This window comes from Polypterus senegalus, chromosome 1 (assembly GCF_016835505.1).
Source record: "Polypterus senegalus isolate Bchr_013 chromosome 1, ASM1683550v1, whole genome shotgun sequence".
NCBI lineage: Eukaryota > Metazoa > Chordata > Cladistia > Polypteriformes > Polypteridae > Polypterus > Polypterus senegalus.
This window is the reverse complement of record NC_053154.1, coordinates 264,597,842-264,623,190: the sequence shown is the minus strand read 5'-3', so window position 1 is coordinate 264,623,190 and position 25,349 is coordinate 264,597,842. Positions and strand designations below refer to the sequence as shown.

Sequence of the window (25,349 nt, the reverse complement as noted above, 5' to 3'; positions counted from 1 at the left end):
GACAGTAGAATGGGAAGAGCTTAATGACTTTAAATGTAGCACTGTCATAGGATGCCACCATACCACAAGTCTGTACTTGAAATTTATGCTCTGCTGAGTCTGCCCTGGTCAACTGTAAGTGCTATTATTGTGAAGTGGAAGTGTCTAGGTGCAACAACAGCTCAGCCACAATGTGCAAAAGTCATCTAACCTCCATTGAAAGAGGCCTCTGGGTGCAACATCAGCACAAAAACTGTGCGTTGGGAGCTTCAAGAAATGGGTTTCCATTGCCTATGATCACTTAGCAGTGGAAATGTGTTCTTTGGAGTGATGAATAAACACTTACTTACCTGGTAGTCTGATGGACAAATGTGGCTTTGGAGAATGCCAGCAGAATGCTCCCTTCTGGACTGCTTAGTGCCTGCTATAAGGTTTGGCGGAGAAAGGATAATGTCTGGAGCATTTTTTTTTATTTCTTAATAGCATCTGTACACTGTCCGGATTTGGATAATGATGAGTCCACTGTGACTCCTAAGTTATTCTCTTAAGGGGTACATTCAAGTCTAAAATGTCCCATAGTGTATTCAAACTAATCATTTTTACTTTTTACTGCATACAATATCCTACATTTGCTTACATTACATTTTGCTTGCTACAAATCTGCCCTGTTCAATGATTCGACTAATTCTAGGCTATCTGCCATTCCACCTATCTGCAAACTTAGGCGGCTTGTTATATATATACTCCTCCCCAAATCATTTACCGTATATACTCACATTTAAGTTCTCCCACGCATAAGTAGGGGCTTAATTTTATTGTATAATTTCCAGTATTTTATAATGTCGGTCGTATTAGTCGAATGCAAAAAACTCACGCTATGGGTCCAAGAGATTATGATATGCACCCTGTTGCTTTTGAAATTAAATAGTGTTGGCTGGTTCCGAGCGTCACCTGGATGATAACATACATACAAGACTGCAAGACAAGCACATTAGTTAGACTTCTTTTCTTGTTAAATTATTTTTAAAGTTTTTTTAATTATTTTTTATTTAAAAAAAAAAACAACTTTATTTTCCTCCCAGGCAACATTAGGTATTTCAGCCATGTTAGCTGGTATATATATATATATATATATATATATATATATATATATATATATATATATATATATATATATGAAAAGTACAATACATAAGTATATGTTACACACACAGCATGTATATACAGTATTATGTACATGTAACACCCTGTAAATTGTTAAATAAATACATAAATAATAATAAAAAATTGTGCAAGAAGGGAAACCTTTTTACTGATTCTCTCAGCCAAGGTAACTTCAAGGGGGCAACAGGAAATTGTCCCTTTAATAGCCAAAACAATAAAAAGGTGACGTACAACAACAACATTTATTTATATAGTACATTTTCATACAAACAGTAGCTCAAAGTGCTTTACATAATAAAGAACAGAAAAATAAAAGACACAGTAAGAAAGTAAAATAAGTCAACATTAATTAACATAGAATAAGAGTAAGGTCCAATGGCCAGGGTGGACAGAAAAAACAAAAAAAAAACTCCAGACGGCTGGAGAAAAAATAAAATCTGTAGGGATTCCAGACCATTAGACTGCCCAGTCCCCTCTGGACGTATACATAGAGAACACAAAATACCAAATAAAGGGATGAGGAAACAGCATGCCGGTTACTCCTCTGGGTCAGACTCAGCACATTTTTAACTGTTTCTAAGGAGATGGGCTTGTTTGCCCTCCTGCGCACCTCAGAGGTATTAGTAAGCAATTTCTTCCTCACCTCCTGTCTCTTTCTCTCTCAACAATGGAAACCTCCTTCTGTCATTGGAGCCTTAACTGTAAGCTCTACTCCTTCCTCCAAACTTAGCAGACCCCTGGTCATGGGACAGTATTAAGCCTCTTTCCAAGTTCACTTCTGGCCAAGTTCAAAATCATTTTTGTCACAAGTAGTGGCTCTATTTTTGGTCTACTGGCATCAGGCTAAAACTTTTGTGGTTTTTGTTAGACTCTTAAGCCCCCAGCCCCATTAAATGTCCAGATTTCTCAGTTATTGCTGCCTACTTTTTAAAAGCTCCAGTCCAGTCATGTTCGTTTCTAGCTGTGACTCAGTGCTTTGAAGTAGCCATAAGGTTCTTCAGCTTCTAGTTGTACAAGTCTGCCCTCACACTTTAAGGGGAATGTTTTGAAGGTCAGGGTTTAATCTTGTGTTAGACCTACAGGGATATGTATGTGTGTGTGTGTATATATATATATATATATATATATATATATATATATATATATATATATATATATATATATATATATATATATATATATATATATATATATATCAGCATGTACAATATATGTATGTATATCAGCATAAGTTGGTAGGTGTAATATGAGATTAAACTGTGTTTTTTCATCCTAGTGGAATGGAGCACTTACCCATCCCACCTGTTTATATGAGTATTTAAAGTGAAACTTAGTAAAGCCTGGTGTTTTTGATCAGTTTTGTTCTTTTGAAACAGATTTTCCTATTATTGGTTAATTGTTAACTGTGTTGGTGATGTATTCTTTTAATTACAAGTAAACAATTAACTACCTTTTGCATTTTAACTTGTTCACTACGTGTTAAAATGTGTTGTATTTGTATTAATTAAAATGTGTTGCACTTAATTGTTAACTACAATTTATATATAGCAAATCTCTTTACAGAGAACACTGTTTAAGTTGCTTTCCAGATGAAACAGAAGTTCATGTATTCATGGAATTCAGTGGAACTCTGTGTTATACTCCGAAATAGCCAAAGTGACAGGTTGGGTCATTGTTTTCTTGAATTGTGTAAGGTCACTTTTCTTAAACAATATAATTAGTGTTTCTGTTTTGAAAAAGTATTGCTGAATGCAAAAATGTTTAGAAAAAAGGAAAACTAAAAGAGCAGCAAAACCTCATGTTCTTCACAAGGATTTTTAATACGTTTTTCATTGCAGGAGGTTAGATACACAGAAGCCTAGGATTTTAGCTTGTGATCTCTCTGGAAGAACCATCAGACAGGTGTTTTAATTCAGCTGTGGTTTTAGGATTTCAGAAAATCAAATAATACGGACTGTAGGGTTAACTTTTTTGGTCAATAATAACAAAGCCAGTGGAATTCTTTAAAATGGTGTTTGAGTTACCTTTATTTGACCCCCCTCTTGTGTGGTGACCATACGAAATGTCTTGAACACTCTGTGGGCAGCCTGTTTTTACTTTCTCAAGTCAAAAGTCACTAATTTGTTTAGCCAGGGGCAGGGTGCAGGCCATGTAAACAGTGTTTGACATCCTCAAAATCAAAGTGACCTGTCCTGATTGGAATTCTGGATTCCCACAGCTTCATGTCTCCCTCCCTAATATTAACCAGCCATGAAGCCCTGAGTCATTTGTTGAAATTCAAGCCACCAAAACTTGTGCAGGCATTTCATTTGTAAATTCTTGATTAAACATGGCCATGTCTTAGTCTTTTATTTTTTATTTTTGTACCCTTTGAAGGATAATACATTTGTATAAGCAGCTTACAATAGAATACTAGCATTATTGTATGAATCGGTTTGGAACAAGCCCTTTCAAATACTCATTCTGCATAAAATGTACTGACATTGCTGCTTGAATTTTGCAGTGTTACCAACAACATCAGTGTATACTGCTGATTTCTCTGCATGTCCAGAGTAAATGTAAGGCTTGGTACATACTTTATCTTGCAAATGTTATTTCTCCAGATTCAGAGCATACTACAGGGATAGTAGTTTATTAGACTTTATTTTTTCTCCAGCCGTCTGGAGTTTTTTTGTTTTTTCTGTCCCCCCTGGCCATTGAACCTTACTCTTATTCAATGTTAATTAATGTTGATTTATTTTGTTTTCTTATTGTATCTTTTATTTTTCTATTCTTTATTATGTAAAGCACTTTGAGCTACTGTTTGGATGAAAATGTGCTATATAAATAAATGTTGTTGTTGTTGTAGTTTAGACACTTTGGCACTGGACTTTAATCTGAGATTGCTGGTTCAATTCATGTCACTTCCTCACTGTGTGACGCTGAGCAAGTCACTTAATTTCTTGTGCTCATATGCTGTATAATCTGCATACAAGCATATAAGCACCTAATAATGGCCAGCATTGTGCTTTGGTGCTGGATGACTAGGGCTTTGGGACAGATCAGACTAACGCTATTGTCTGAGAAATTCTGGATTATGGAAGAGAATTGATTAGCTCTTAATTGAAGGCTTGCCAATTTTACATATTTATAAACAGATAAGCAATAAAGAGTGCTGATTCAGCAATTCTGTAAACTTGACTGCCCTGACTGTATAAGGCAGTGGTGCCGGTCCAGTCAGGTTCATTATTTATTATTTTAACATCCTTTCATTTTAACATTTATAACATTATAAACATGCTCAGATACAGTGATGCGCACATACTGTACCTGTATGTCACTTTTTATTTTCATTTGTGAACCAGCTTCTTCTGCAACATTCAGTTTTAAAATAAAGACCTGCTTGCTAAAGATGCTTAGTATTCTTTAATTTATTAATCGTTACCTTCTCCCATTGTCTTATTCTTGCTTTTTACCTGGTTCCAGAGAAATTAGTGGTCAGTAATAAGCTCATAATTTGATTACTGACTTTACACATTTTAGACATTATGAACATATATCGATAGATATATAGATAGATACTTTATTAATCCCAAGGTGCAATTCACATACTCCAGCAGCAGCATAACTGATAAAAAACAATATTAAATTGAAGAGTGAAAAAGATACAGGTATATCAGACAATAATTTTGTATAATGTTAACATTTACACACACACCCCCCCGGGGGTGGAATTGAAGAGTTGCATAGTGTGGGGGAGGAACAATCTCCTCAGTCTGTCACTGGAGCTGCTCCTCTGTCTGGAGATGATCCTGTTCAGTGGATGCAGTGGATTCTCCATGATTGACAGAAATCTGCTCAGCGTCCGTCGCTCTGCCACTGATGTCAAACTGTCCAGCTCTGTGCCTACAATAGAGCCTGCCTTCCTCACCAGTTTGTCCTGGCGTAAGGCGTCCTTCTTTTTTATGCTGCCTCCCCAGCACACCACCGCGTAGAAGAGGGCACTCACCACAACTGTCTGATAGAACATCTGCAGCATCTTATTGCAGATGTTGAAGGACGCCAGCCTTCTAAGGAAGTGTAGTCGGCTCTGTCCTTTCTTGCACAGAGCATCAGTATTGGCAGTCCAGTCCAATTTATCATCCAGCTGCACTCCCAGGTATTTATAACATTTCTTATAATATGTCTATGACATATATAATGTGAACACATCAAACAATCACTGTCAATCAGTAGTCAAACAGTCCCGAAATATTTGAGTACTACTGGTTTGGATCAACTAACAAGAATTTCTTGGGTTTTTTTTTTGTTTTGTTTTTTTTAACCACAACAGTTGCTTTTTCCACAAAAAGTTTCACATAAACGATGTAAAATCTACACATTTTATTTCAATTATTCTTAATAAGCTATTTCTAGTCAACAAAAATTTTCATTTAATGCAGAGCAAGTTTTTTACTGTATGTGATGCAGCAGCACAAAATACTAAAAAGAGTGCAGACCTTCACTGGTCAGTCTCAGAAACAGGCCTCAGAGCCCAACTCAGGAGCCAGACTGTTTATTCTGCATAAGATCAAAATTTTTTCTCAGCTCCCACTCTAAACTACATGGGATAGATAATATATGAATAAGTACAATTTTTTTGAGTGGAATATTCTATTAAGTACATAATAATTAAATAACTAGCAGACCTCATGCGCTTCACTGCAGTCGCTGTAGTTAGAATAATTATGTATCTACATGCGACTTATAGAGCTTCTTTATATAAAATATTTTTGGTTTGTCCTCCTGGAGCCAAATTATATACATTTTCTCGATGACTAATTCGTGAACATGCTACATGAAAAATAGAAATGGGAAAAACGGCAGCACCGCTGGGAACAACAGTAAATGAGATAAAGTAAAAGTCTACCAAACACTAAATGAGATAAAGTAAAAAAGGGCAACACCGCTGGGAACAACAGTAAAAAACAACAGTAAATGAGATAAAGTAAAAGTCTACTAAACACTAAAGTACAAAAACGAAGTAGAAAGTAACAGTAAACCGCAACACCGCCGGGAACACCAGCACATCACGTCTACTAAACACTAAGTAGAAACACTAAAGGAAAAAATACTATTCAGTAAGTACTGTGTCTAGTAAACAGTAAATCAGTAAAGGAGAGAGGACTAAACACTAAGGAAAAAGAACAGCAAGACCGCGTCAGCTGTAGAGCTCAGCTCGGAGCGAAATGAAGCGAATGAAATAAGGTGAATGGGAGGGGAGATGATCACGTGACTCCCCCACCCACCTTAACACTCAATCCCTCCACAAACACAGTCTCGGATCCCAACTCTCCTTTATATGTATAGATAAATAAGCATAGAAACAAATGACAAAAAACAAAAATAACACATTAAATAATAATTCAAAACCAACCACAATAACAATAAAACAAAAAATAAATATTAGCCTGGGAACAAACTCTAGCTTATGTAACATAACAGTGACACTGCAGCCTTGTTAGCAAAACGTTTGAAGTAAAAGTGGCAAAGGTATTGAGTATAAAAATCTGCAGTATTTTGTCAATAGATGAAAGGATGGCGTTAATAGTGAGAAGACCTGCCAAGTCCTCTCTGCACTGGATCATCTATTTCTATTCTTCTGATGTTGGTTTCCCTATGTATAATTTTGTTATGCCCACAGTAGTGACTGTGCCCTATGAAGGTTGTCTAATGCTTGCCCAGCCTGTTTTTTTTATGTTTTTCCTATTCTTCCTTCGTTGCAATTGTTTAACTTAACTGTTGTCGTCCAGATAGTAGCTGGTTTAGTCCTCTTGTGTAACTTTGAGCAAGTCATGGAACCTGCTTGTGTTCAAGTAGTTATAAATACTTAGAAACTTTTGTTCTGTGTACTTGAGATCTATAAAACACTTTTTATAACATAACCATTTAAGTACCTTAATAAATGTAAAAATATTTGACTAAAGGTAGACCAGTCATATACTGTGACTATAAGCCATCTCCACAGCTGTGACTACATTTCATGGGCTTGGCATATCTGACCTCCGCATGAACTCCTTAGTACAGACTTATATCCGACTCAAAAAAGTGAACTTGTGTCTCATCAGTTCCTGTCAAAACAAGTTCCATCCTGTGAATGCGTCTAAGTTTCCTGTGTTGTCTCTTCTATAGGCCCTGCTCAGATTTGCAAAAAAAAAGGCCTCTCTCTAATTCTGTCAAAGAAAAAATGATTTAGCTCATCACTTCATATGCTGAAATATCCTGTTAAAGTAACATTAGCTTTACAATCATGTATAAAATAATTGTAATGCATGAAATTTCTGGATGCTTCTAGCCTGTTTAGACCTCACTATGCCAGTAGAAAATTACATTTAAATATTTCCTTTTGAAATCATCAGAAGAGTTTATTATAAATCCGTCTTTTGAACTAGCCATCTTTTTTTTAATGTGTTCACCCCTACTGGGGTCATTCAAAGTCAGATCTTAGGCCAGAAGCATAAAGTCCAAAACAAAAGTGCCCCAACTTGAACTATACACTAGTCCAATTTAAGTTACCTACAAAGAGACAGAGCCTGCTATGAAAAGTAGACACCATTTCAATGAGCGACCCAATTGGATACTAGAGAAGGAGGAGTTCTCTTTTAGCTCGACCAGTAAAGGCAGGAGAGCTGTTTAGTCTGAGTCCAAAACCTGAGTGTATCCAGCAGCTTCAGATTAGGGCATGCCACAGAGAGTGGTAGTGTCTGAGTGAATTTATCACCGGTGACACCTGGGCACTTGTCGCTAACCATACCGTCCACATGTCTTTTAACTGTTGGAGCTCCCTCCACCTCTTAGGCGTTGCACAGATTGGATTTTATGTGTGTCTGGCTTAATTTTTGAGCACACATATACAATTTTTTCTGATGTGCTGTTCCTATAGTTCCTACGTTGCAATTTTTTAACTCGGCTGTTGCTCTCCAGGAGGTGTCTTGTTAGGTTCCCTCATTGTATAAATAACCTTCAATAAGTCATGGAACCTCCTTGTGCTCCAGTAATTATAAAATTTCATGGAATGTCTGTTTTGTGGGCTTGTGATCTGCAAGACCGGCTAAGACACTAGAGCTCTGCACGCTGAGTCCAGCAAGCCTGAGTGTGCATCCATCAGCTCCAAACGAGGAGGGGTGCTGTCTGAGTGAAGTTATCACCAGTGCCACCTGGCCACACTTACAGTTTACCCATGGTCAGCCACACTGTCCTCATGTCCTGTTTCATTTTTGGGCAAATTTGCATTTTGCTGCCCACGAATGTGAGACAGAAATGCCTTGTAGGGCGCTAGCACCTTTGGCTTTAAACTCAGTATTAGTTGTCTTTTATGCATAGACTTCAACTTCATCATCTCTGTGTCACCCCTCCATCTTATACTGTATATTGATAAAGCCTCAATATCTTGATCCTTACTGTGTAAAGGACTCTTTCGTTTCACTTAGTTAATGTTTTGCACTGAATCTCAGTTTAGTTCTACCTTAGAAATAACACACACATTTATATTGCTGCATATTTTAGACTGTTGTACCAATTGCTTTAAAGTAAATGATATGGTTGATAGCTGCAAGGAATCCCAAGCAGTTACCATATGGAGACCTTTTAATGAATCTTCTATATGGGCGTTTATCATTCTTACTCTAAAATTTCCATTTTTCATGTTGAAAATGTCATTGATGTGTGTCCATCATTGTGTTACTGTAAATGTTAAGGTAGTAGCTAAGAGTTATACGTTCCAGCCAGCCACTAATCTGCTTAACCAGTTTAGGTCCACAGAAAGCCAAAGCCCTACAAAACAACTTGGAAGCAATCCATCCCAGGGCAAACTCACACATACTATACTGGCCGAGTTTAAAGTGGTCAGTTAAGCAGACACGTTAGTTTTTGGGATGGGGAGAAAAATTTGAAAAGGCACAATATTATTCTCCTCTGAGATTAATACAGTGTAGCAAATACCAAATTATAATCTCCCCAAAACAGAAACAAGTGAACTTATTTTTAATACAAAAGAAAAAAAAAACAAGCATGATAAATTTTCATCTTGACTCAGAGATAGATGGATCCTCCATTTTGTCTCTAATTAATTAAATAATTTGTTCAGTAGATACTTTAGGTTTAAAGGCAGATGTTTATTGTGGTGGTTACCACTGCTGCCGCACAGCTCCAGTGTTCTGGGTTTGAATCCCATGTTTTGTTTGTGTGGTTTGCACTTTCTCCCTTTGTCTGCTTTGATTTTTTCCCCCTGTATTCCCAAAGATGTGCACTTTAAGTTGATTTCTGAATCTAACTGTAAGTGTGGCTGTGTGCATGTGGTAAAAAGAGCAGTAGTATTGATGCATGTGTCCGTTGGAGGAGACTTGGCACCCTATCCAGAGTTCTTAATTCGATTTGTGCCCAGTTCTTTTAGAATAGGTTCTGGACTCCCGCAACATTGGATTACATCGGTTTGAGAAGGGATGTTTGCATTTTAGATGTGTTTCCTTCCTGGAATGCTTCATAAGGGGTGCGCAAGTGCATGCCATAGGTCTGTTCCCCATTTTAATTGCTCTCTGTGTGGAATGTGCATGTCCTTCAAGGTGGGCTTTGGTTTTCTCATTTCCTTACATCACCCACAGATGACTTTATATTAATTAACCAAGAATAAGTGAGTGTTAGCATGTGTGTGCGCAAGGACCCTCTGGTCAAGAGTGGCTCATGCCATGTGCTGGATGCAACAAATGGATGGCTGTGTAATAATTAATGCACATTAACTTGTGTAAAATAATAAATGAATTAATACCATACATTAAACGTTTAGTGCCCATTCTTATTCAGATGCAAAACAGGTTTTAAAGTATACTGTAAGGTGTAAACTTTAGTGGTATGGATATCTATGAATATTTTTGGTAGCCCCAAATACTTTTTCTCGGGGACTTACTTGATCTCTGAATTGTCATGGCAGACACCATCTTAAGTTAGCAGCTGATTTACTGACAATGATCTACTAGTGAAAAGATTTTATAAACAAAAACGCTGTAGTCTGCATCGCAATTACATGTTGTAGCGACTGCAACTAACGGAAAGGCAGACCACGTTGATCAAAGAGGGGCGTTAATATTTAAAACAGTCACAGATTACAATCTAAAAGAAATAATGTCTTGACAAAGAAACATAAAGGTAGCATTGTTTGCCACCGTGGCTTTTCATTTTGATGCCATTGAAGCCTTTGATGGTGTAGTTTAATGAGCTATCAAATTCTGTTTTTAACAATAGCTGTGATGGTTTGTGGTTTTACAGAGTAAATTGTTTTAAACATCTAACATCAACATTTAACATTTACTGGCTGTAGATGAATGAATGGAATAAAGCACATCATATTTATTAGACCAGTGGCAGGAACTGGGACCACTTGCGCAGACACATATACCGTATCTATATTTTGAAGTTTAACTTTAAAAAACAAAATAGGTTCTTCACTTTATCACATTCTAGGGAATAATCAAAAAGTTTTTTTTTTTTTGCTTTGCATAAGTGTCTCTACTAAAGAAGAACATAATGCTTTATCAACAATGATGACAGGTAAAATTGACTAAATAAAAGTTAACAAACGGAGTGTGCAAAGCCACAAGGGAATACTATTAAATGTGCAGTCGAAAGCAGCATGTTAAATACACTACTGCACAGATGCTTTTAAAGACATAATTTAATGGATACAAAAACATCAAGAGGTTGCTTTATTTAATTAATGATAGATTTCACAGAATCCATCTTTCTTTACAGTCTATATAGGGTTGTATTCATGAAAGCAGCCCTTCTCCCCGCAGTGTGCTGTGAAGTTTTCATGCTTGCTCTGTGTGTACATAAGCAGCAAGGAATTAAAAGGACAGTCAATATTAATGCTAATACATTAAATATAAGTGTTTTCTTGGAAAACAGATGCATTTCTTTTATCATGAATTTCTTTTTCTTTTTTTTTTTGGAACATTTTTACAGTTTTGAATTCGTACGTTGAGAACTTATTTTCGTTGCTCCTAGTAAACATATCTAATTTGTAACGAAGAAGTGGCTGACAAACAGCATGCGGCTCAGTGTCACAATGCATGAAAGCATAACATGTAGTCCTAAGAAGTCCACAGGGTGTCTTAGCAAATGGGTGCATCGAGGATATCTTGTCAACAAGTACTATACAATTTATTCTTAGCAGTGTACCGATGTGGAAGGAAGGCAAATCCAGCATCTCCTATTGGTAGGTAATCCAGCCGGCTGTGAAAGTCAAAAATAAAGCAAATCACTTGTTTTTCTCAGACTGAGTTTTGGAATTAATTGCATGAATGTATTACTACACTGCTTTTTTCCCCATTACTAGCTGTAAGCTCACAGTATGAATGTTATAACTTAAACTTCAGACAAAGTTAAATTAATAAACAATGAGAACTGTCTTTTGAATGGTGACCCGTCGATAGAGTGGATGCATATCTTCAGCCATCAAGGGCCACATTCATAGCGGATCCTTCAGATGCAGGCTCAGATGATAAATTCAGAGCTTCTTGAATGTAACACAGCCGCTTCACATTGTAATTGTGGTCTACTTCTTGCACTCATACCCACCATGGATGTGCACAGTCACAACTCTGAGTTCCGACAATTCACCAATCAAGAAACAGTACTCACTAGACTTTGATGGGTGAAAACGACTGTTTTCATTTCTTTGCATATTTCATGTTGTGTGTGGTGTCACTGAAGTAAATAATTAAATTACAGTACATAAATATACAAGCAACAATAAACATATTTCCTAGCACATGTATTTGTTTATGCTCACATATAAATGTGTTGTTTATTTATTGCCACATTTCACAACACATTTATTTATTTGCATGTTTATTTTTTTTAGGTTTTGTTCAAAGTATTCCTTCATGTAACACTGATCAGTCAAATCTGGTCTGTTTAAATATTTCTGATTCTTTTTGTGTCCTAAATATTTTTTCCACTTAGACTACATATCACTGAAAAAATATATACAAAATAAATTTTCATGGATACACATTTTAGGTTTTGCAGAATGCTAGTCCATTGCAGAGGCCCACTAATACAAGGCTAAGTTACAACCACCAACATACCACCTGTATCTCTGGGGTAACTCACCTAGACATTCGCTTTCAGGACCCACCATTTTGCGTCTGCACCTTCATTTACTGATCCGAGACTTAAATAGCATCCCGGGAATGTTATTGTGCTCTGTTCACGAAGGAGGGGAATTTGCTTTCATCTCCAAACCCCATGTGTGTTGTTACAGATAAAAGCATTCTGCCATGTGCCAGAAGATCTGTGTATTGGTCAAGGTCAATGTGCCTTTTTGTTGTGATAATGGCAATTGCTGTGATTGATCATTTAGACAGACAGATGCATATTGTCCTCACATGTTTACTTTAGTCAGTGTGAAAGTGTGTTTTGAAATCTGCTTTGGAGATTAAGTGCGTTAAAAACTTCCCTTTAACTAGAGCTTTACTTTTAGGTAATGACAGGACCCAAGACACATTGCTATCATATATTATTTAATGTGATTCTTCATCTTAGCCTAAATTTGTCATTATTTTTTTTTTTTTTAGCAGGTGGCTCCCAGTATTGAATTGAGGGGTAATTTGACTTCATGTCTACAATACATGCCAAAGAACCTTAAAAACATACAGATAGAATGCTTACTAAAATGAAAGCAACAAAGTGACAGATAAACAGTAATAGAATTCAAAATAAGAAAGGTAAACAATAGCCTAGGTCAGGGCTCCTCAATCCCAGTCCAATTCTTGCCAATAAAGCACTAACAAGCTATGAAATTAAATTAACTCTGCTATGTCAGGTCATTCTCATATCCTAGATTTTCTTTCCCTTTCTATCATGCAAATGATTTGAAGGCTAAAATGGACGAGTAATTCTCAGTCCTTCACTTTTTTCTCTTCATTTTTCTTCCAAGTATTTAATTAAACCCAATAGTGCAGATAAATACACACAGGTGTAAATGTAAATAAACTAAATGGAGAAATGCTGCTCTCTCTTGTCATTTGCATGTTATTGATAATAAGGAGCAATTAAAATAGCTGTTTAAGACAAAATTAAACAATAAGGGCTTAAAATCACTAAAATGAAGCAGAAGTGTTACTTTAGCAATAAGTGCTTTTTATTAAGCAACTGGGTTGGAGCAAAAACCTGCAGCCACTGCGGCTCTCCAGGACTGTGATTGAGGACCCCTGGCCTAGGTGTCTTGATGAAATAGTACAGGTTTTCTGGATCCCAATTCTATGGTGAGGGGGCTCAATCACTTGCCTACTTCCCATGTTCCACCAACGCCCCCTTTCTTTCTGAATTTCCTGTCTCATTTTCTTTCTTAATCCTGACCTCTTCTTCCTATTATTGAACCATCAGCCATACATACTCTGTCCTACCATTTTTGGATTCAATACGTGCCTGAAGCACTTTGGGTCTGCCACCAGGACTTGTGTCCAGATATGGTACAGGAAGGACAGGGAATATACTGTACCACTAAAACCTCATGACATTTTTTTTAAAATAGTTTAAAATACTTTAATACATATTCAAAATACAGTAAAGGTTCACCTGTCAATGTACCTTCTTAATCTGACTGAGTGTTGCAGTAGGTGATCTTGGAATCATTAGATGCAAACCACAAAGCAGTGAGATGGCAGGTCTATTGTGGGCCACACTAAATTTACAACTTATTATTTACTACGGCTGCCCAACTTTATTTACATTAGAGAAAAACCCTGCCAACATGAGGAGAACATTCACATTTTACACAGATAATGACTTGGCTGAGATACAAACTCATGACAATGGAGCAGTAAAGCACTGACCACAATGCTAAGCCAGTACCATATATATATATATATATATATATATATATATATATATATATATATATATATATATCCATCCATCCATCGTCTAACCCGCTGAATCCAAATAGGGTCACGGGGGTCCGCTGGAGCCAATCCCAGCCAACACAGGGCACAAGGCAGGAACCAATCCTGGGCAGGGTGCCAACCCACCACAGGACACACACAAACACTAGGGCCAATTTAGAATCACCAATCCACCTAACCTGCATGTCTTTGGATTGTGGGAGGAAACCCACGCAGACACGGGGAGAACATGCAAACTCCACGCAGGGAGGACCCGGGAAGTGAACCCGGGTCTCCTAACTGCGAGGCAGTAGCGCTACCACTGCGCCACCGTGCCGCCCCATATATATATATATATATATCTATATATATATATATACAGTATGCACTTTGAGTCTTTGTGTGTATATACATCAGCGCCACTTTTTCAGGTACACTTGTTCCACTGCTTGTTAAAACAAATATCTAATTGTCCAATCATCAATGTCAGCAACTTATTACATCTAGGCATGCAGACAGTGGTAAAACAACCTACTGAAGTCAGAATGGGGAAGAATGTGTCTTTGAATGTAGTATGGTTGTTGGTGCCAGCCGGGCTGGTCTGGGTATTTCAGAAACTGCTCATCTACTAGGATTGTCATGCACAGTCATCTCTAGGGTTTACAGAAAATGATTTGAAAGAGGAAAACTATCCATTGAGCAACAGTTGTCAGGGCGAAAATGCTTTGTTGATGCTAGAGGTCAGAGGAGAATGGCCACACTGGTTCAAGCTGATAGAAAAGCAACAGTAACTCAAATAACCACTCATTAACAACTGAGGTGTGCAGAAGAGCATCTCTGAATGCACAACATGTCGAACCTTGAAACAGATGGGCTACAGCAGCAGGAGACAACACCGAGTGCCACTCCTGTAAACTAAGAACAGGCAGCTGAGCCTACACTTCACATAGGCTGACCAACATTGGATAGTAAAAAAATGGAAAAATGTTGCCTGGTCTGATGAGTTTCGATATCTCTGGGATGAGGTGGAACAAGAGATTTGCATCGTGGATGGGCAGGTGACAAATCTGTAGCAAGTGCATGATGCTGTCATGTCAATATGGACCAGAGTCCCTGAGGACTGTTTCCAGCACTTTCTTGAAGCTATGCCATGAAGAATTACGACTGTTCTGAAGGCAAAAGGAAGTCCAAACTAGTACTGGCAAGATGTACCTAATAAAGTGGCCTATGTAAGTGTGTATGTGCCCTCTATTGTACAGTTAGAGCAATTGTATATATATCAAATGCAGTATATGCTCTGTAGACACACCACAAATAATGAAATCTAAGAAAGTGAAAAGTATTTACATTATGACATTAAATCTTGTTTTCCTTATTGTAAGAATTATTGACTTATCAGAAAGTGCATATTTACAATTATTTAGCTTACTTTAAGAAATCTTGTCAAGTAAATTTTGTTTACCCCCATGGCAGATTTTTGTTTTTTTGCTAAATAAAAGCAAACCAGCTCCCATTTAAAGCTTTTTTTGTCTAATTTTTACATATGCATTTTTGCAGTGTATAATATACAAAAGCTACTTCATCTTACTTTGTAATTTTCAGGTCATTATGCAAATCAGATTATTTGGATTGTAGAAGACATTTTAAATGCCCTGAAAAGAAACAAATAACTTTTGTGCAGTAAACCAATATATTTTAAGAATCTATATAGTTCATAAACTAATTATATGAGAAAAGCTGCATCTGGTGAACTCCAAAGACAGTAAATAATAAATCAGATTTCAGAGTCATGTGTCCAGCTAATACTTGAGTAGTAAGTGCCTCTAATTTTAGTGTTTGTTGCTTTTCTCTGTTGATGAGGATCTCTATAAACTTATCTGTAAATTTTATACTGGGAAATTGAGTACAAAGTGTGCTAATGAGGACACAACCATTCTCTAATTATTAATGATACAACATCGACAAAGATTTAATGATTACCATTTGGACATTGTGCTCAATAATAATGTTTTCCCAAATTTATAGTTCACAGGGGACTGTTTATTGTCTGAAGCATATGGTGCATTTGACTACATTTTTTTCTGGCTGCTGTTTTGTTTCTGCCTTACTCCAAATATTTTTTTCCATGTATTTCATATTCTTATCAAATCCTTTTCAACATGTTAAAACTGTGACTTGGTGTTAAACAGAAATTAATTTGAGGTAAGGTATGTGCAAGATGTGCTTGGCAGGTGCCATTTGACAAGCCTTTGTGTAAAACAAAAATATACACACTGTATTACTTTTTTATTCTATGTCTGAATAGAGAGCATTACAACACCACATACTGAATGCTGCAGAAAATTGTAAGCAAATGATGCACATTATGTGTTTGTCATGACTTCTCCCATCTGACACTTGCTTTGATTGAAGTCACTTGGGAAGATGTGGCCTTTAAAAAGATAGATATCATGCTGGGCAGACAGCTTCTGTGCATGGTAACAAAGGCCGTTCGGTCAGCAACTTTTCTGACAAGGCCCATCAGGTCAGGCAGAGGCAGTGTTAGAAACAAAGTTTGCCAGGGCCCGGGTCAAATCCAGCTTAAAAAGTCAGTGCTGTCAAAAGCTTCAGTCACATTCTTACCTACAGGCAACCTCTGCTGATCCCTAGTCATTAATCAAACTAGAGAGCCGTCCTGACCTCCGCTCCTTCCCTTTGAAGTGTGGTGTCCTCTGCAGCATGAGGAAATAATTTGCTGCCTGATTCAATGAGCCATCAGTGGAGCCAGCAGACCTAATGACATGTGAGAATATTAACCTCCTACCACGAAGAGCTGTGAATCTTGAGAGGCAGTCTATAATTCACCCAGCATTTCAGAGGCTTTTTCTGTCTTAGCCTCTCTCTTATACCTCTGTGTTTTGCAGTGCTTGAAACCTTGAGCGAGAACTGCTTTATTCTTCATATTGATGTCCTTTTCTTGGGTTGTGTGGTAGCTTTTCGTCTAGTTAGTAAAAAAAAGGTAATAATAAACAGTTGAATAAAGAAAATTATGTATTTTTAATTTTTTTTCAATTGAAAATAAGAAAAACGAATCCAAAAATACACAAATCAGACAAAATTAACCGGTTTCTGTACTCGCAGCTTCTCTCACATTTTACCCTCCAAAAGAATGAATTCCCAAATGGATCCTGCAGACAACAGAGAGACGCAATTTAATTGTTACTAAAAAAAAACTGCTTAGTATTAATCAAACGATAATATATTAAGTGAACTTTGTCTGCGGTTTTGTGAGCAGTTTTAGTCACCACACTAGACAAAGGCCGTTAAGCACTGTGCAGGAAACAACAACCAAATCTATCCTGGGTTGTGTCTGACTGATCTTTAGTCTTTAATAGAGAAGACTAGGTGGAGTCTTAATCCATTGGTTCAGAATTGCCAACTAATCAGCAGAATTGTATGGGTTAAATAATGAATCCCATCCTGCATCTAAGGACACCCGTGGATATTAAGTGCAAGTGCATGTGAGACTGCTAATAGGAAGTACTCTTTTTAATCAAGGGACCGTCCTACTCTGGCAAGCTGAGGTACTTAAATCAAAAAATGTTAAATCTGAAAATTCTCCAAGGTGCACAGATACAAAAGTATTCAAAAGACATAAAACAGCAGAAGAAACAGACAGTGAAAGGGTCAAGAACTCTGATAATGGCTTTAGGTGAAAGTCAGATAATTGCAGTTGTCGTGCAACTACATGCAGATATGTGTAAACAGAGATAAACTGTTCCAAGAAGTTCAGTTTCTTGTCATGAGTAAATAGTGTGATGAAATTCTTACTTGCACATCTTCCACAGACTACTGAGAAAGACACCAACAACATTGCTGTTAGTGTGCTTTAGTTTATATTAGTTTTTGTTTTTCACTTACACTTTTTCCTATATTTAGGAAAACAAAAGTTAAAATTACTTTTATAGGACATTCTATTAAACAAAATTTCAGACACTAAGGTCCTGGTTCTCAATTCCCACCTCTTTTTTTTTCTTTTATCTTTATGTGGAATGAAACCGTTTCCTTTCCTTTTTTCTTCCATCTCATCCACTCTTTGTCTTTTTTTTCCTTCTTGTCTTACAGCAATAACACTCACTACTCTGTTTGTTACATTGGGCAAAGCCTCCCATAAGTCTTCGTATTCAATGTGGCGACATCCTCTACAAGCTTATTCTGGAATGCCATCTTTAAGAACATACAGTACCTGCATCTTCAAGACACCTCAGTCACCAGCAGAGTTAGCTTCATTTTATATTTTCTCTTGTTGTATTGTATTTCTGAGGAGGTAATGACAGATTGGCCATCTTGCTCTGTGAAGAAGATTACTTGTGTTCTGTTTTAGTTATTGTATTTAAACCATTTTCTGACACCAATTGCATGTCCAGCTTACCCGGAAGTGGCTCTCTCTCTCTGAATTGACTTTCCCAAAATGTCTTCCATTTTGTTTCCCCAAAAAGGTTTTTTTTCTTCATCTTAGGGAGTCAAGGTTGAAGGGCTGTCAAAAACAGGGCCTGTTAATGCCCATTGAGGCAGTCCTTGGTTGATTTTGGGCTGTCCAACAAATCAATTGTTGTTGTTGTTCATCGCTTCATCTTACCCTTCATAAACTCTTTACCATGGGTTTGTCCATTGATCCCTTTTGTCATCTCTTCTCCCTAAATATCACCAAAACTTTTCTCCAAATGTTTTGAAACCGCCCCTCTCTCTTTAACCCTTGGGTCCTTTGTGTCAAGCACTTACTCATAAAACCTTTTTGTCAAAATTTCTCTCACTCCATATTTTCTTCTCCTGGATCGCAGCACTCTCTTTTCCTTAATCCCATCCAGCAGAGGTTGTCTATTTTACGTATCATTTCCACCAAACTGGAATTAGCTTTTTGTGAAAAAGCTCCTCTGTCTTAGGCTGTTTATTCTTGGAAAGGTTCTCTCTATAACCTGATTCTTCTTAAGGGTCAACAGAGAATCTGGCTCCAATATAAGAAAATGGCTATCGGTTACCAGCCATGGGGGTGATTGGCTGCTCACCTTTCTCCTCATCTTCTCTTGGCTGTGGTCTGCTGCCCTCTCTGTTTTGTCAGGTTGGCTTGGTCATCTACTCTGTTTTGTATTTTACTGTTCCTCACAGAATAGTGGTGGGCACTAGTAGAGGGTGTTTTTCTCTTTTATTTGCATAGATTCCTTTTTCTTTATGCATTTCATTTATTCCCTTCAATCAAAAGGTGTTATTGTGTGATAAACATGTCACTTGTATAATTGTTGACTAATTCTAATTTGCAAATAAACATAGATTGTGAGCGTTGATTGTAAGCTTCTGAGTGATTCAGCTATTTGCATGTTCATTTAAAATGAAAGGAAGTGAGGTTCCACTCCTAGATTCTTGTGAAGCAGATGGCAGTCAGGACTGAAGCTTTCGCTGCCCACACTGGAGCATGTAATCGTCACATATGTTAGATGCCTGGTTATCTGTGTGAAATTCCAGTTCTTCTGTTGCAATGAATGCTCTTTACTCATTCTTCTTCACACAAAGTGACCAGACGAGTTGGATCAAAATGTTTCTATTTTCTAATAATACTGTGTCCTTAATATTAAAGGTTTGTGTTACACCTTGAAAGAGGGAAACTTCTGTTAGCTCTTATTTAAAGAAAAGGCAAAATCGTCCAAAATTGACCCACTGACATCTGTTTCTTTCTTAAATACTATAGTAAAGTCAGTATATACATTCTACTTATTAAGCAAAACTAATGATTCGTGTATCGCCTTATTGGGAAATCCTATTTTTAATGGAGTGCATGGAGCAAAAATGTTGAACTGAAATTCTAAAAGTACTGGCTTCTATCTATCTATCTGTCTGTCTGACTGTCTGTTCGTTCCTGCTTTGATCCCATTCATTCAGCACTTGATGATTACCTTATTCTTAACACTGACTGAAGCATAAAAGGCTCTTAAGAGTTTAGTACTCTTATGATTTGATTTCATGCGTTGTATCAGCATCACTCGTTTTAACACCATATCAGTTGCTCAAGGATGGCAGCCACTTGTTAAAATGCTTATCATCCCACCATTTTAAACTTGCATCTGTTTTTAATGTAACCACTGCTTTATTGCTAAGCATTCAAGACTTATTTTAGAAAAATAAAATGCACAACAAGCCTGTGTTAATTATGGCTCCTTTTGTTCTGATTTTCTTCCAGACGTGATCTTTCCTCAATGTTCATTGCAATAAACATTTCTCTTCCTACTTTTTTTTTTTTTTAAGTTTATTAAAACCAGTCAAATCCTACTTTTTATGGCTCAGCTCTGCTTGCCCATTCGTTATGGTTTCTTATCTTGGCAGGCAATCTTAACTGAAAGGCGGCTAGTCCATTATGCACATATGAAGCCCATCACTCCTCTAGCATTGGCCAATTCATCAAACATTTATCTTTTGCCCTCTGAACAGCACGTCAATTTGCCTGTCACTCCTGAGCCTCTGCTGCTTTATTGGAATAAAAACATTACTTTTTCCACACTGGAGTTGGTTGGGATCCTGTCTTTGAACTGACACTGCACTTGGCTTATACAGCAAATCCTGGGGTGAACGTCTTTTCTGCGGCTTGCTGGAAAAAATAAACATCAGTCCCTTTTAAGGCCGTTTAAGGAGCTGAAATAAAGGTTTAACTAATTAAACCGCAAGCACGGTCCTAAACAAAGTATTTATTGCATTTGCCATTATTGTCAGGTTTTTTGTTTTCTTTTCTTGGATTACTTTCTGGCATTTTTTTCTTAGCATTTATTACAGAATGCTATGGGCTCTTTAGAGCTTTAGGAAGTAAGGAAATGAAAGGGCTTAAATCAAAGCTTCATCATAACTTGACTGTCGGAGCAACGATGATGAATGGATGACAGCTATACAAATAAAGTGATCACTGGCCTTTTAGGGTTTGGAGGGAGGATAAAAATCTATAGCCATTGCTATGGAGAATGAAGAGTGAAAATGGAAAGAAGGATAAATGTAAAACCTAAAGAGGAAATGGTTAGCAGACATAAGATCTGAGGGCCCTTTGACAAGGAAAGGAAAGGCAAGATCTTCAGCGTGTGTGAAGAAACTGGATAAATCCTAAAAACTTATTGAATATATTTCAGTAATAAATAATAAAAATCAAGCACTTTTTATTGCCCAAATAATTCACTTACCTTAATCACTAATGGTGATCTGTATTTGTCTTTATAAGCCATAACACCATTACAATATGTAGTGTACATAGGGGATACTGAGTAGGAGTGATAACACTGCAACAATAATATGTTAATGGTAAAAGAAATGATTATTTATATTCTTTTCCTATTTAGAAAAGAAAATAGTTATTAGATTCATACATGCATACAATCTTAAACTCACTTAATCTAGTTGAGATTTAGCATCGTGGGAGTAGGAGGCTGGCCTTGTAAGACCTTATGCGAATCCTTCACAAGGGCCACTCTCACATTGGGCCAATTTGGAATCAACCGGTAAACCTGCACATCTCTTGGGATGTGGGTGGAAAAACCAGACATGGATGAAACATGCAAACTCCATATGGACAACAGCCAGAAATTGAATTCAAACTAAAAAGGCACAGCTACATTCTGTAAAATGACTGCTAATGTGACAGCTCTGTGTTTCCAAAAGTTCATATTCTAGCCCATATTTTAAATATAGAAATTGCTATGTTTTGTATGTTATTCACATGTAAAGAAACTTATTATTATTGGGATTATAATAGGGTTAATGTGTCAAATTTTCATGCATTACCAACAATGTTTCATTTTTTTCTTTCTCCTCTATAGCTTGTGTGGTCTGCAGGGGGTGCACCAGCCACCCAAACCCGACGCAGACAGACACCAGGCACAAGTTTTAGCACAACACACGTTTATTTGCAGCGGGATCACTTCCCAAACCTTTTCCACAAGCAGCACAGTACAATACAGAGCACAAGTACGGTCCCCATTATTCTTGTTTCTCCTTGGCTTCTTCTCTTTCTCTCTCTTTCTGCCTCCACCTCCTCCAGCAAGGTTTGTCTTTCTCGCTCCAGACTTTGGCTCTTAGAGTAGCTGGCTCCTTTTATTCAGGCACCCAGGAGTACTTCTGGGATCCCGACAGTGTGGTCCAGAAGCACTTCCAGGTAAGGCAGAAGCCTAATAAAAAGCCTGAAAACTCCAACTCTCATGAAGTTCTGCAGGAACCGGTGGCATCATAGCAGCCCAGGAGGCTGCCACCTAGTGATCCAAGGGCCCTGTGCCCATTCTCTCCACTGGTCCTTCCACTATAAAAATTTCCCGGCCAGGTTATTGTCCTGGCCATCTGCGACACTTGACTAATTTTTTAAGCATGTATACTCACTAATTTCTTTTTCGGTTTTATCTATATAATATGTTTGTTCAGAGTATATAAATCTCTAAACAGGATAAGAAGTTTCTTAACTTGTGGTCAAATGTAAAAGTTAATTTCAAACATTAACTGCTGAGTTTTTAATTATGCTTACTGTCTTCCACATCTTGGTCCATTAGAAACAGTGAGTGAAAGAATGGCCACTACTGGTAAACCTTGCAGTTCCTGTATAACTTTTGTACTGTATCCAGTATTTTGCTTTAACAGTGATGAATACATCGAGTACAAGACACCGAATCAGACGAGACAGGATTTAAAAAAAAGCAGATCAGCTTGGCACATGTACAACATCTACAAAGCATGAGAGTAAAAAGGCCAATGTGATTTTCCCTCATTTGAGTAACATATCTGACTTCTGTCAGACTCAGTAGAACTCTGACTGTTGAATAGTTTGACGAGTTCTGTGCCCTAATTTTCAGTTCCTCTCCATTGATGATAATAAGCAGTTGTGATGCAATAAAAAATTTACAAGATGGTAATTTCCCAGCTAACCTTGGTAAATATTTTTTATTCACTGTCATTTCCATTTTAACGTTTCTTGTAGTAATCACATTTTTGAAAGTTTTGAAATAATCTTATTAAGCATTAGGTTTTCTGTTACATAAAGCTGTTTTAAATTTAATTTAAAATTTTAAGCTTTTTTTTTTCATTTTCAACAAAATTTTCTTTTACCGTGAGCACCATCATGATCTCCTTTGTAAAGAAATTAAGTATAAGATAGATACATAGAGTTCACGCATGGGTGAAAATCACCCATTGGACACGTGCAATGCTGTCTCCAGGCGAGAGGGGGCACTTATGCTAACTTTATTGTCTCTTGTGCTCTCTGCACTACTAAATAAATGCCCAGTGGGGGCAAGTGAACCCTGCCCATGACCCTGTTAGATACCCTGTTTCTTCTAATCAAGAACTATAAGTACCAACTTCCCCAAAAGAAACAGGCATCAGATAAGATGCAGAACTCCTGCATGTCGGACATCCCCGGTCCTGACCAGCTCACTAGAGCCTTTGAAACAGACAAGCCTAGCAAGCTAACCAGGCAGTTTGTACGCCTGTTTTCTGTACTTGCGCCACTAAGCGCTTGTTTCAGTTCTTTTGTTTGGACTTTGGCATTAAATAGGGAGGCCTAGTTGGTCCAGCATTTCCTGAGGACCCCTCCACTATTTTGTCTCATGACAAGAGACAGATAGATAGAACTTTATTTATCTCCATATGGAAATGTGGCTTTTTACATATCACACCAACACAATTGTTTCAGGCACAATGTGTGCATTTACACCGAACCAGAATTTGAAACAAATACTTAGTAGAATTTATTCTGGTGCATTCATTACTGTTTCATCTGCAGTTGTTAGATGACATAGTTTAACAATTAATTAATAGACAGGTTTAGGTTGGCTCCATTTATGTTAATCACTTTCAAAGTACTTTGTTTTCCTTTCTGTTTAAAGAAGTCTTTATGTGTCCTGATTTTGAAATTAGTAATTGATAAAGTTTATATTTTTGTTCTACCCGAGGACTTGTCACAGTGCTCTGTGCCTACACTCCCTGAAGAGTGCTATATAGAAATAAACTAAATTACATTGAATTGGACTCTTAACTACATTAATTGAGATTTTATTGTTATGTCTGCCTTCATGAGAAAAGATGGCACATAAAGTCTACTTTAAAATGTAAATACAATATCTGAACTTTACTGATAGAGAGGTTTAGACAAGTTGGAAGTGTGGCTGAAAACAGTGTCTTAGGTAGTGACCTCTTGGAATTTGTTTTAAACTGACCTCCTCAGTGTACAAGGCAGCCATCCCAGTTATTGGTGGCCTGCAGGAGACTTTGTTCAGATGTTCTGCATGATTGTTGCTTTCAAAGCCTTGAAGAAGTGGACTTTCAGTATCTTCAGTGAGTAAGCAATTTTGGTTACCTTGACATTTAGAAAAGTTGTCAGCTGTTCTTTCACAGCTAAAATTATTAGCTTGCTTCTTTCTTCTTATTTTATCTTAAGTTATACACTTAAAGTACATTAGTTCCATAATCTAAAAGGAATTATCCTGTGTTAGGTATCCTGTCAAACAATTACTACAATACAATGACAAATAGCCCGCTCGATGATTATTACGAGACAGTTACTAATGCTGTGTCGCATCAAGTGGTCCATATTCTAAAAAAGCAGGTTGAACTCAAGTTAGCAGTGCCTGGCAAAGAGAATGGCTTTCTGTAATTGTGTGTGATCATTAGGGATAGGGACAGGGATCGGTGATGGTGCAGACAGGAATCTCGGAGAGTGTACGCATCATGTCTTGCCTTCGCTGACAAAATCAATGAGCATCATTTTGCGCCCTTTGCTTACAGTCATGGTGGCAAATTAGGTTTCAGAGATGACACCTTCATTTCATTGTGCATATGTCTTTATTGACCATCTCCAGTGGGAAATGTTGTTCTGTCATTCCATGTCACCAGACGTGTTACCTAAAGAATATTCTTGAGTGGTGAAAGCCTATTCCTGAAGCTTTGTAGTCCAAAAAAACAGAGAGCAATGTTCCTGCATGTCTTCATTAGAAGTATGAAATATTGCCATCAAGCCAGCCGTCACTCGCAGTGAAGCCCAATTCTATCTGCAAAAGGAGGGCTGGCATGCTACTCTATCTGGAGTCACTGGCAGAAATATAAACTTTATGAAATAGCACTATAACGTTTCAGTTTAATGAAGGAAGCGATTCACATGTTCAATAGTGAGATTTTCTTACTGTTTACACTAGTATATCATTAATGTAGGTATATAGAAAGTCTTCTCTTTAATTACGCAACTAAATATGTTTGTGATGGCCTCTTAATAATTAATTATAGGATGAAAGGTAATGATGGAAAAATAAAGAAGATGAG

The 25,349-nt window shown here is 37.2% G+C and overlaps 1 protein-coding gene across 4 annotated transcripts in view; it reads left to right on the top strand.

Moving 5' to 3' along the window:
* Window positions 1-25,349, top strand: part of lrmda (leucine rich melanocyte differentiation associated) — a 1,142,584-nt gene that overhangs the window by 563,820 nt on the left and 553,415 nt on the right. The window contains exon 2 of one of the 4 annotated variants that reach the window (XM_039773261.1): window positions 18,147-18,300. The exons of the other annotated variants lie outside the window; for them this stretch is intronic. Coding sequence (XP_039629195.1) covers window positions 18,209-18,300 — 92 coding nt within the window. The 5' untranslated portion in view covers window positions 18,147-18,208. The remainder of the gene's footprint in view (window positions 1-18,146; window positions 18,301-25,349) is intronic. 4 annotated transcript variants of the gene reach the window in all.